The 13733-nt window shown below is 32.0% G+C and overlaps 1 protein-coding gene across 6 annotated transcripts in view; it reads left to right on the plus strand.

The window, feature by feature from the left end:
* CCSER1 (coiled-coil serine rich protein 1) overlaps nt 1–13733 on the plus strand; it is a 1426296-nt gene that overhangs the window by 477489 nt on the left and 935074 nt on the right. For all 6 annotated transcript variants that reach the window (XR_001902664.3, XM_017958858.3, XM_017958861.3 and 3 more), the window contains exon 6: nt 3639–3846. Coding sequence is in view for 5 of the 6 variants with exons in the window: in XM_017958858.3 (XP_017814347.2) it covers nt 3639–3846 (208 nt within the window). In the remaining variant the exon portion in view is untranslated. The remainder of the gene's footprint in view (nt 1–3638; nt 3847–13733) is intronic.

The raw sequence follows: 13733 nt of genomic DNA on the forward strand, positions 1-13733 counted from the left end.
AGTGTGTGTCAAGATATATGTTTTCCCATTAAACTTGTTTGCCATACTGAAAAGAGAATTACAACACAACTTTTGAACTAGTTTGGTAAGAAATTCCTTTCACACAAAGGATCCCAGGGAGAAAAGTGTAAAGCCAGTTCACCATCGTAGTTTAACTTAAATGTGTTAAGTATCAGTTGAAAGACTCAAATCTTCTACTCATTCAAGAATCCACTTAATGTAACATTTATGAGATTTGCTATTAATCTCATCCAAAACCTATGTTATTTTGGTACTTATGGGCTTAGAAAAGTCTGTATGTCTCAAACTTTAAATGTTACTAAATCTTAAATTATGAAAACTTGGTTAGCACTCATAAGCAATGAGGCATGTGTAAATATTGTTAACAATTTTACTTAAGATTCATGAAGTTGATCCAGAGAGGATGAACTGTATATAAATGTATTCAGTGGAGATTACATTGTCTTTGTTTTTTGTTTAGAGTAGTTATGGTGATTAATGAACCACTGTATCCAGCTTCAGTATCATACTCTTTTTTTGCCAAGTTAAAGGACTATCTTTGGTGATATAAAGCACATTTGTTCAGTTTCTTGAAACTATAATAATTCAGAGTTGGCAGACAGAGTTATATATCCCCAAGTGCTATTGTATTATCCAGTGAACCCTGCTAAATGCAAGAACAGAAGAGCACCTGAATCTTGTTCTCCCCTCACCAGCCTTATTGTATGTTTTCTGTACTAGAGGAAAATATGGCTTTGTATTAGAGATTTTTCTTCATTTTCTTGTCAACCACAAGGATAATTTTAGGTGAATTTACCCAGAGATACTTGGGTATTTTTCTGCCCAATAATATCTATTGATCAAAATATTAATATTCAATATATTGAACAACCATAAACCATAAGTACCAACCAATCAGAAAGACAATGGCAATCAACATAAAACAGGATGGCTGTGCCGGCCTTTGCAGCTGAGTGACAACCCCATTTAACAGATATTTCACTGACGATTTCAACCTAATTAAGAATGATTTTGATTACCATAGCCTTGTAGCAGATCTATTTTTTCATGTAGAGATAAAATGTTTTGAGATAAATTGATTTGTTTCTCATATGTGAAAGAATATTAGGTTTTTTTTTTTTTTGGTATGAACTACTAAAAAGTTAATAATTGTGGTGAACCTCTTAAAGTCAGTGACAGAATTCTATTAATCTCTGCAACTTGAGCCATCGCTGCTCTTCTGGACACAATGTGGATGTTTTCAATAATTTTGGAAAAAGTGCCATCATCTTTTTCCTTTTGGGATTAAAAATATATTCAAATTATTGAAGTATGAAAAAATGACTAATTTTAACTTCATAATGCATTTCTGTACATGGTTCATCTTAGCTATTTGAAAATGGCAAAGATATTTAAATTTGTAAATATTAAATTATAATCTCCAGAGCCTCAGTAAATTTCCTGAAATACAATGTTAGAACTTCACACTAACATGATTCCTGAAAGTTGTGTCAGTCCGCATGGATGTTTAGATCCATGACTGACCAAATAATTTTAAAGAGCCAGCAAGCTAACTAACAGGAATTATAGAAATATAATTTAAATTTTATTGTAATTGTGGCAGGAAATTTAGAGCCATGGACAGGAGCCCCACAATTCACAACAATTCACAATACAGAAACATTTTTCTGTATGAGAGTTGTGTGTGTAGATGATTACAACAAATTGTGTTTTATTTATTCACCCATTATTGTATTTATCTATTCAATTTCAATTATACAACTGTTTACTGAGTCAGCCTAATATATGCCAAATACCAGGCAAGTTCACAACTTAAAAATGATACATCTTCAAAAATTCGATTATAACTAAAGTACTACTCTAATTTAATATATACCTACTGTGACTTCTAATGTTTATATTTGATTTTATTCTTATTGGTCTTAGAGAAAATAGCCCTAGAAAGCATTAACACTAAATAGAAGCCTATAAGAATGACTGTATAGTTCATTGCAAGTTGGACATAATATAATTAAATTGGATCAATTGTATCAGATTAAATATACACTTTAAAGTGGAAATGTTAATGTTTCTTAGTATAACTGTAAGTATACTATTTTGTTCAATTGCATGCTTGTTTTCCACACAAAATGCAACACTGTAGTGGTTTAGAGCTAAGTGTGCATTACCAGCATTCAAACCTCAGCAATATCCCTTGTTAGCTGTATAACCATCAGCAAGTTACTTAACCTCTCTTGACTCAAATCACCCCACTGGGAAATGGAGATTATAATAGTACCTAAAAGAATTGTTGTGAGAATTACATGATTTAAAACCTATTAGGTCATTACGTGACTGCCTGAGGTTCAATAAGAACTATATAAATATTAGCTATTATTATATGTATGCACATTATGTAGTTAGTAGGGGGAAAAATCCTAGGTTAGTTCATTTTACATCCACTTCTTACTAACTCTTTAACAACAAGAAAAGTTACTTATCTGTGCTTTATATTTACCTCTTGAAGTTATTCAAGGTTTGAATGAATTAACACACATGGAGTGGTTAGCGCAGTACTTGGACAGTAATCAACCCTCAAAAAATGTTAGCCATAATTTTTTATTCATTATTTCATTATAAATATAAAATGGAGGTAATAATTATTATCTTATCCCTTCAAAGGACAATTGAACCACTGAACATACCTGTGAAGATAAGTAAACAATTGAATATTATTCAAAAATGTGTTTACTAATTATCTAGTAATTTACAAATTCAGTTATTCTGTTTGTGAATAATCACACATGAATAAAATTAATTAAAAATATATTTTCTTATCTGTATTATTGCCTGACCTTGGTGGCAACTGCCAGAGCATCTGTTTGTTTTTTTCTCTATTTAAGTTGCTAAGGTATCTTGTCATATAATTTAGAAAATTATATGACATAAAATATATAAGAAAACATAATTCAGAAATGTGTATGTATACATATATATAAAATTGAAATTAAACACAAGCCCTAAAAAGTATGTTACAATATTAATTATCATTATTGGATAGGTCTCTTGGTTTTAAAAATGGAAAGAATTTTTTAATGGAAAGATTATATCCTAAAACTGTAATTTTCATTGAATCTTACCACTAAATATGTATTTGACCCATTTCATAATTTCTACTGGAATGTCTGAAAATTTTTAAAAACTAATGTCGTGAGGCTGGGAGCAGTGGTTCATGTCGGTAATCCCAGCACTTTGGGAAGCCAAGGCAGGCGGATCATGAGATAAGGAGATCAAGGCCATCCTGGCTAACACGGTGAAACCCCGTCTCTACTAAAAATACAAAACATTAGCCAGGCGTGGTGGCGGGCGCCTGTAGTCCCAGCTACTCGGGAGGCTGAGGCCGGAGAATGGCGTGAACACGGGAGGCAGAGCTTGTAGTGAGCCGAGATTGCATCACTGCACTCCAGACTGGGCGACAGAGCGAGACTCCGTCTCAAAATAATAATAATAATAATATCATGATATGAGGACACAAGAAATACTTTCTAGGATACTAGAAGCACTGATCAACAACTTGGGAAATACTGCTGTAAGCATGCTGCACTGTAATTTTTGTTCTTTTTTTTTTTTCTTATTAGGAATCTTTCCCTGAAATTAACAAAGGACGTTGATCAAGAAGCCAGGTGTTCCCACATCAGCCGAATGCCCAACAGTCCATCTGCGGATTGGCCCCTACAAGGTGTGGAAGAAAACGGAGGCATAGATTCTTTGCCATTCAGACTGATGTTACAGGACTGCACAGCAGTCAAGACGTTATTATTAAAGATGAAGAGAGTTCTTCAAGAGGTAATGGTTTGCTCTAAGATTAATGTCCTTCAGTGCTGGTAGACAATGAAGTCAGAAGACGTGGTGAGACCCTGCTCTGTCAGTGATTAACTGCATGGCATTGTGCAGGGGTCGGGTTTCCTCTTGGACCTTAGCTAGTCTCATATGTCAAATCAATGTTTTGAAGTTCTGGTTTATAAGGTACTCTTTAGCCTTAAAATTTTAAGAGCTTATGAAATACTTAAAAAATAATAAATTGATCCCAAGCATCCTCCTATTTGTCAGTTAAGGAGAAATGGATGTCAGCTATAAAGTTATGGTTACATGCTATTATAAAGCTATTGAGAGATCTATTAAATGTATTTCACATCACTGATACTGGGGCTTTGTTTTTATGATACCATAAAAGTAGTTTACTTAGTCATTTTTGTTCCAATAATAATCAGAATTCAGTAAAGTTGAATTACAGTAAAATTCAATCTGAAGTTTGGAATGATTTTGCCTAAGGAATGCAGCTACCTTCCACACAATCTGGGCCTAGTTAGTGAAACAGTGAGCTAGTCAGGAAAATGCATAATGGGATTCTTTTACGCTTGTGCCCAGAAATCAGCCGTTCTTTAGGATTCAAGTTTGCTTTGGTTTGATTTTTATAATTACAACATTTGTTTTATTTGAAGGATTTCTATGAAACGTATACACACGATTATTATTGAATCGTGACATGTGAAGTGAGAGTTAATAATTTTAAATTATTTTCCTCAAGTAAGTGTAATTTCAGGGCAACAGCCTGAAATTTGTGTCTTTGTATTACATCCCATTATCTTTAAGTAGATTTACCTTTATTGATTGGAGATATTAATAAAGAATTGAGAAAAATATTATTATTTAGAATTGATAGTCTCTATGTTATAATGATTGCTACCATTTGCTTTTTGAACACTTTCATAATAATGCTAGCAGTTACCACTGGAGGCTAGAATTGAATCAGGAAGAAAGAAGGCAATATAAGATAAATGAATGCCATAGACTATTGGGACTTCCAGTGTGCTCTCATCAGCTGTTATAAACTGTATTAGTCTGTTCTTACACTGCTAATAAAGACATACCTGAGGCTATGTAGTTTATAAAGGAAAGACATTTAGTTGACTTACAGTTCCACATGGCTGGGGAGGCCTCACAATCACAGTGGAAGGCGATGAAGGAACAAAGTCACATTTTACATGGCGGCAGGCAACAGAGCTTGTGCCTGGAAACTCTTATTTATAAAACCATCAGATCTCATGAGACTTATTCACTACCATGAGAACTGTATTTGGGGAACCACCCCCACGATTCAATTAGCTCCACATGGCCCCCCACCTTGACACATGAGGATTATTATGATTAAAGCTGAGACTTGGGTGGGGACACAGTCAAACCATATCGTAAACAAAAACTGGAAGATATCTTCTCTGTGTCCCATACAGGTTGTATCACTAGGGCAACCTTTGTTTCTGCATTTTCTGGATCCTATAATGTGTTGTGCTGGAGTGGTATGCTTATACCTGATTACCCTTAGAATTTCAGAAATTATGTGAGCTGGCAGTTAAGCAAAGGCATCAAATAAATTATATGAACTTATAATTAAATCAATTACCTTTAAAAAGGGTAACCAGTATTCAAAACATATTTTCTATTTATTTTACTATTATCTACACTTGTGAGATGATTTACATCTTTTAGAATCACATGGTGGAAGTACTATATAATTCCTACTGTACAGATTTCCAACATGTAGATTCATTTATGTCATTTTGGTAGCTTGAAATCAGCCATGTGGGAGTATTTATACCTCAGAAATTGGCAAACACTGCAAATTAAGGCCTTGTATTTTTGGCAAGCCTGTTGTTAAATATTTACTAGCACATTACTATGTGTATAACTATATGATTTCTATACTGACAACATAAATATTTGACTGCAAATGAATAGATAAGTTTGAATTTCTTCAACCTTTGGCTTAACATGCAACCTGATGCTCTTCAAACAAGGCAAATTTAGTAACAGCTGTTATATTAAAAGGTACTAATCTCAACTATTCAGCTTTTTACCTCTCTGTTTGGTCTGAATTTTAATAACAAATCAATTCAAGCAAAAGTTAAGTAGAAAGAACTGACAGAAGGTGCAAGAGGCTTTCTTAGAGTACTTAATTTTATAATTTTAAAATATTCAGTGATATTCACTATAAAGCCAATATTCAAAATATATTGAGATGGTTTTTATACTGCCACCTGTTTGTCTTTATTAAGGAGTATTCAAAGAAGCTGAAGAGAATCTATTTTTAAAGCTGATGTAGAGTGAAGAATACTTAATATATGTTTGTGCAGCCCATTCAGTGAGCAGAGGGTCTTTATTATCAACAGGGAAAAGCAATACTATTGTATGATTAGCATAGACAACAGTTCTACTAAGAAGATATTCATAATAGATGTCTCTAAAGAAAATTGTTTTTTGAAATGTTCCTTAAGACAGGAAGTTTTAAACTGCAATTCCCATTTTATTACTAAATTTGAGTTTAATATCAATATGCATTTAGATTAACAATATCTTTTTAATGTAAAAAAAATTCATTCCTATTTTTGAACTGATTTTTTGTGATGTACAATAGTCTTTGTTCACAGATTATTTTTTAATGACAGGAGATCCCTGTTATCTGGTTTCAAGGTAAAATAACTACTTAATTTTTATATGTCATATTAGAATATTCTTTTATTTGAGATATTTGTTACATGAGTATTGCTTTTATATATTTTTCCCATTGATCTATTTGAAACCTATCACTTAGTAGAAATGCAATGCATTCATGATATTTTTTATGCTTTTGCTAATAAAGGTACACCTTTCTTGTGAGCAAATCAAGTTATCCTTTATTATTTTTGAGGGGACATCTTCTACAAATAGCATTTGAAAATATCCAGAGATAGTAATAGTGAGAACACAGAATATTTTTGACCTAACCTGTTTAAGATTGCTGTAGGGTTGTGGTTAATGACTAGTGGCTAGAAGGATGCCTAGACAGATTTTTAATAGATGACTTCCCTAAAGTTTCTAAAACAGATTCAGGGTTGTGGAGTAATAAAAATAATTCCTTGGAAAGTTCTACACAACAGGCTAAATAAATATACAGGTTGAGCATCCCTAATCTGAAAATCCTAAATCCAAAATACTCCAAAATTTAAAACTTTTTGAGCACTGATGTGACACCACAAGTGGAAAATTCCACATGTAAGTACTTTAAACAACTTGTTTTATACATGAAATTATTAAGAATATTGTATAAAATTATCTTTGGGCTATGTCTATAAAGTATATATGAAACATAAAGGACTTTCATGTTTAGACTTGGGTCCCATTCCCAAGACATCTTATAAGGTATATGCAAATATTCTAAAGTCTGAAAAAATTCAAAAAACACTTTTGGTCCCAAACCTTTTGGATAAGGGGTACTTGACCTGTACTCTATCTTTCAAGTACTCTTATCTATATAGTCCATATTGGTTATGTCATTTTAATGAATATAAGCATAAATGGTGAGGTCTACTTATAATATTTTAAAGCTACCTATAAAATTTACTTCTTGCAACATTTTTTATGAGCTATCACATGTTTAAAATTATTTTGCAATTTTTATTACTGGCTTAACGACCTTAGATGCTATTAAAATGTTAAATCCCATTAGCTAATTCCAGATTTTTTTAAAGTTATTTTGTCATTAACTGGCATTGCATTACTTATTATTCTACCTACTTTGGGTTTAATAAAAATTTTCATCAAGTAATTCATTTGGCGCTTAGTGATTCTTCCATTTTATGCCATCACCATAACAACATAAACCATATTAATCTAATCCAGGTTTGGGGATTATATGTGATATGCTATTTTATAACATAATATATACTTTCAATAAAATATAATTTTGAAAGTGAATAAAACTGTGAAAGTGAATCTAACAGCATGTTTGTATCTGAATCATCTTGGGTAGGAACCAGAGATGGAGATGAATAATGGCTAGGCATTGCTCTAAATATTCTGCTTCAGTGAACCTGTCTTTGGCCCAAGCATGTGAATGGTGAGGACTTACTAAGTGTCTCTTCCAAGTATACTGGAAAAGCACTGGGTTAGGATATTGTGTTTTAGACTGTTTGTATTAAACATCCTGAAACCTTCCTCTACTTAGGAGATTATTGCTCCTAAATACTTTTCAGATCTGCTTATATCTATCTCTTCTTCCAACTGCTCCTACATCAATGATGGTCCATTTTACTGAAGTTACTTCGTAACGGGTCTTCTTACTTCTAGTCTTCCCACCTATCAAATTAGTTTACTCATTGCTGTCAGACTAAAATGAATATGTGATCAAGTCAGTCTCCTGTAATTTTTTGAATGTTTCCTAATTGCTGTTACAAGTTCTTCTACAGGTTGTATAACAGTCCATATTTCCTCTATCATTGGAGCACTTATGTCTCCTCATTATAATTGTTAATCTTCCTTTTCCCAGTGATACTCTAAGATGCATGAAAATGATCTTGTGAACTTGCATCTTCTTGTATCTTCTCAACCTGGAGGGTATTTGCTGTTTAATAAGTGTTTGTTAATAAATAAATGAAAGGAACTAGATTTCATTCTGTTTCCAGGCTACCATTAAAATAACTGTTGACAGAAAACAAATGATAAGCTTGAGTGCTTGATGGAATGAGGATCAAAATAAGTATGTAGAAAATTTCTCTTCATTAAACGAAGTGTACAATATGTTTTTTCTCCAAATATGAAATAAAGACACATCACAAAAATTACTAGATTTAATTTAATCAAGACTCATTTGTTTGCCCAAGTCTATCAATGGTAGATATAATTTCCTGAAGATTTTTGAGACCTTTCTATGCAGTAGATGGCTATAGTGTTCATTAACTGTGTTTTTAAAATTATCTGCTACATCTTCCAGATTAGAAGAAAGGCCTAGTGGTTTAGAGATTGGTTATTTCCATATGTACTCACTCTTTTCACACAGAGATAATTTTGTTTTCACTAAACATCATGGCAATTTCAGAGGAAAAGGACAACTATAAATCATTATAAAACCACAAATTAGCAAATCTAATAAACATAAAATTGTTGGTATAAAGCCATTATTACTTCTTATTGTTTGGCTAAGCTTACCATTTTCCTAATGATGTTCTGTTGACATCCTAGATTTTAATTTTGAGGTGAGCTAAGAATGAATAATCTGAATGGAATATCACACTCTAAATTGTGTCATCCTTTTTTAAAGATTTTTTTTTTAATTAAAATGCTCATTCATATTCCCAGCAACTCCAAACCTCAACTCCTTTATTTTTAGAAAAATGACTGATGTTGGGCCCTTAGAAATTCTATTGTTGTCACTTTATTCTCTAGTATTAGTGGTAAAAGACATGACTACAGCAAGGGAGGAGAACTGCATCATTTTTTTCTTTTTTTCTTAATTTTTTCACATAATTTTATTAATCTATAAAAGAAAATGTTTGATATCTACCGAGGTGGGTTTTGTTTTAATATTTCCTTTTAGTTTGCTCTACTCTCTATTTACCAAACAAATATATTTTGATATAATGAGCAAATCTATTCTAACAAAATAGGTAGATAAGTAAAAATCAAGGAACTACTTATTTGAAAATTTATGTAATTTACAGGCCCATGTAGTTGATGGAAATATTGGGGCTGTGAAACATTTGGAAAAGACCTGCCATTGATTAAAGAGCTGGGATCTATTTTTCTTTTTCTTTTCTCTACTACCTAATAATTCAACCATTAATTTCATTTTACCTGAAAGGAATAATAATGAAAAACTTTCAAGGATAATTTTCAATGCAAAATTGTTGGGTTTTTTTTTTTCAGTATAATTTGCAATTACATTATAAAATTTAGAGCGTTTTCTACTTCATCATTCGTCACTGTTGGGAATTTTTAAAGGGTTTATTTTTACTACACTTCAGTAAATGATTCAAAGAGCATTAATAAGGATTTTATAACTAAATGACATTTTCCTATCAGCACATCTTGAGACGGAAAGAAAAGTCTATAGGGTAGGAACTTTAGCAATGGATAATTAGAGAAGGAAAAGGCAACAGTGAAGAGTCGTAAAGAAATACCCAAATCAGGCAATTACCATGGAAGTATAGATAGCAATCTAATAATCAGAATTCTCTTTATACTTATCATTTGAAAATAACAACACTACAAGTCTTTGCTACCTTCTTTGTATTTATTTATTTATTTTTGCTGACTCAAAAATATGTTTAAGGAAAATTAGAAAAAAGTGTCATGAAAACATCAAATGGCAGAAAGTTAGAGTGGCTATAGTAATGTCAAAGTAGATCTAAATATATGACATTTTACCACAGAGAGCCATACTTACTAATGGTAAAAGTCAGTTCTTTAGGAAGACATAACAGTCAAACATATGGATGACTTGTTTCTAGAACTTCTAAATACACAATGCAAAAACTGACAGAACTAAGAAATAAACAAATTAGCAATCACAGTTGAAGAATTTAAAACATTTCTTTCTATAATTGATAAAGCAACTAAATGAAAAACATCAGAAAATTTCTAGAAGACTTGAACAATATTATCAATATTTTTAACCCAATTGACATTTATAGAATACTACACTTAATAAAATAATTATATATTATTTTCAAATGTGAGTGGAACATCATCAAGAAAAAGTATATCCTGGGTAACAGAATAAGTCCCATTAAATTTAAAAGGTAGACATCTATAGGGTACATTTTCTTGAGAACAATGGAATGAAACTAGGAATCATAAATAATAAAATAACTATAAAAGCAACAAATATTTGGAAATTAAATTACAAACTTCTATATAACCCAGAGACAAATTTAGAAAGCTGAAAGGAAATTTTAAAATGTTCCAATGAGATGATGATAATAATATCACAAATCAAAATGTTCTGGATATCATTAAAACTATGATTACAGGGAAATTTGTAACTTTAAATGCTTATATTTAAATAAAGAGTGCTATAATTCATAACCTAACTTTCTTCTTTGAAATGTTGGTTAATGAATACAAAAAAACAATCGAACAGAAATAAGTTCTAATATTAAATCGTACGGTAGGGAAATTATAGTTCATAATAATTTGTTACACTTCAAAATAGCTAGAAGATTTGTAATGTTCCCAACACAAAGAAAAGATACATGTTTGAGGTGATGTATATACCAATTACCCTGATTTAATCACTCCACATTGTATACATACATTAAGAGATCACATGCACCCAAAAATATGTTCAACTATAAAATATCAATTAAAAAGGCAGCTAATAAAAGTAGGGCAAATTAAATCCAAATGAAGTATGTAGAAACACATAATAAAGAATAAAACCATAAAATTAAAAACAGACAAACAATAAGCCCAAAAAAGTCAATAATAAAATGACAGAATTAACAGTAAATTTATCAGCATTGGAGGATATAAAGTTATCATAAAATTATACATTGCTGTGTAGAAAATTAGCTCTAAAATCTAGTAGATTAAATCCATATTTGTTATCTCAAAGTTTCTATGGTTACGAGTTTGAGAGTGGTTACCTATGGGTTATGGCTGAAGGCATCTCATTAGGTTGCACTCAATATGTCAACCATGGCTGTAGTCATGAATTCTCGGCTGAACTTGAGGATCAATTGCCTAGTTCATTCACTTGCTGTGTGGCAAGAGGACTCAGTTCTTCACTGCTGGTACTCAGAGGCCTCAGTTTCTTACCATGTAGCCTTTTCACTGGTCAACATGGCAATTGACTTCCCCCTGGCTACACAATCTGAGAGAGAGAAGACAAAATGCACCATATCTTTTGTAACCTAATCTCAGAAGTAATATACCATCACTTTTGTCAAATTTATTAGTCACAAAGATCAAACTTGATTCAGCATGGAAGAACAATATGAAAAGAATGAATACCAGGAGGTAGGGAACATTGTGGTCCATCTTGGAGGCGGTCTACCAGTCAATGGTATATTCCTCGCATATGCAAAGTACACTCAGCCCCTCCCAAGGCCATTCAAAGTATCATTCAATTACAGCCTCAATTCAAAGTGCAGAATCTCGAAATCTAAAGTATGTATAGCTGTAGATGAGGTTTAAACACAGCAACTCAAGTACAGTTTTCCATTTTAACCTGTAAACTAATACACATGTTAGTAGTTTTTTGGTTAGGATTCAGGGCCTACTGAAAATTCTTGCTTTTCGTTCTGTCCTCTATGTTCTTTGTTCTAACCTCTGGGCAATTCTTTCTTATAAAGGTAGCACATGTTTTGCAGCAGAATAGTTTCTTCATCCTTATTTGTAGGTGTAGACATTAGTATTCAAATACCTCTTTTCATTTTACTGTTTGTCTCTTAAAGACCAAACTTGGAAAGTGTTTCTGTGAATATAACTCTTAAATTCCTTTTAGGGTTGCCGGTAAACCTTATTCGGGAATCACTTCCTTAGACAAAATGCATACCCACAAATATCTTCAAAATAAGCCCTACTCTAACTTGAAATAGGGGGATAACTCCTTTAAGCTTTTGAAATTTTAATTGTTTGGCTGTGAAGTTCAATGGGCCATACCTTAAAACCTTAAACAAAAGGCACCTTCTGTGTGAGTGAACTTGCTACTCTGCAGCACCACATTTTATCTTTCAGGACAGATCTACATCCATTAAATAAATTTTAAGATAATCGATTTGTTTTAATCTCAAATGATGTGGTTGCTGCACAGGTTTACATGTTTATCAAAACTCATCAAATTACACATTTTGGATAGCAACACATGGAATGTCATTACACACTGTTAAGTGCCACTGCCAGTGCTCCCATTTGTGGAATTTTTAGTTTTCCCTTGTGAGACCTGTAAAACAACTATGACCATTTATCATACAGACTAACTTAGTATTGTCAGTTCTTACAAATGATTACAAGTTATTTTCCCTCATTGTTAGAATAATATAGGTTAAAAAACATTTACAAGGTAACACAGTCTTCATATACACATATGGATCCCATTGTATACTCCTTGAAGAAACCTCTGGTTTAGATAATGGTGTCTCTTAGATTGATAGATTTTTTAATAACATTCTGCCTACATAAATAAGGCCTGACTATGATGCTGTACAACTTGCTATTGAAAAGAGATGAGGAGAGGAGGAAAGTATAATTCCATGACTCTTGCCTTGTAAACAACCCTAATTTTAAACACTCCTCTTGGAGAGATTAGAGAAGGTGGAGAAAAATTCTTTCCTATCCCCAACCCCATTTCACTCAAAAATTCCACTGGAGGAAGTATATTGTAGTGGTAAAGATTACAACTGTTTTGAATCGTAGAGATCTAGTTGTGAATCTCACTTCTGCCACTGTATAGCTACTGTAAGTTGATTAAGGTTTTCTTAAGTTTCTATTTCATCATATGTAATATTAATAGCTACCTAATAGGGTTACTTGGACAATTAAGCAATAAAATGTGTACAGGACATCACAGTGTGAGTTTGGGATAGGCAGTCATGAACATGAGCCACTGCAGTGATCTTACTTGTGTGATAATTGCTATGTCAAGCCAGGTGTGAAATATTTGAGATTTCTTAAACACTTACAAATATAACAGTTAAAAAAGAATATATATATTATTTGTATATATACATATATATCAGTAAATGCTTAATAGCATAATGTGTTGTATTCATTGAATCAGTATCAATTAATTTTTAATAAAATTATCAATAATTTTTAATAAAATTAAAATAATTTACCAATAATGTTAAATAAAAGCCATACTAGCTAAAACTGAAAGTAGAAGTATTATTGCCATTTATGCTTTTCTGGGCTTACTC

This window comes from Papio anubis, chromosome 3, assembly GCF_008728515.1.
Source record: "Papio anubis isolate 15944 chromosome 3, Panubis1.0, whole genome shotgun sequence".
Lineage (NCBI taxonomy): Eukaryota > Metazoa > Chordata > Mammalia > Primates > Cercopithecidae > Papio > Papio anubis.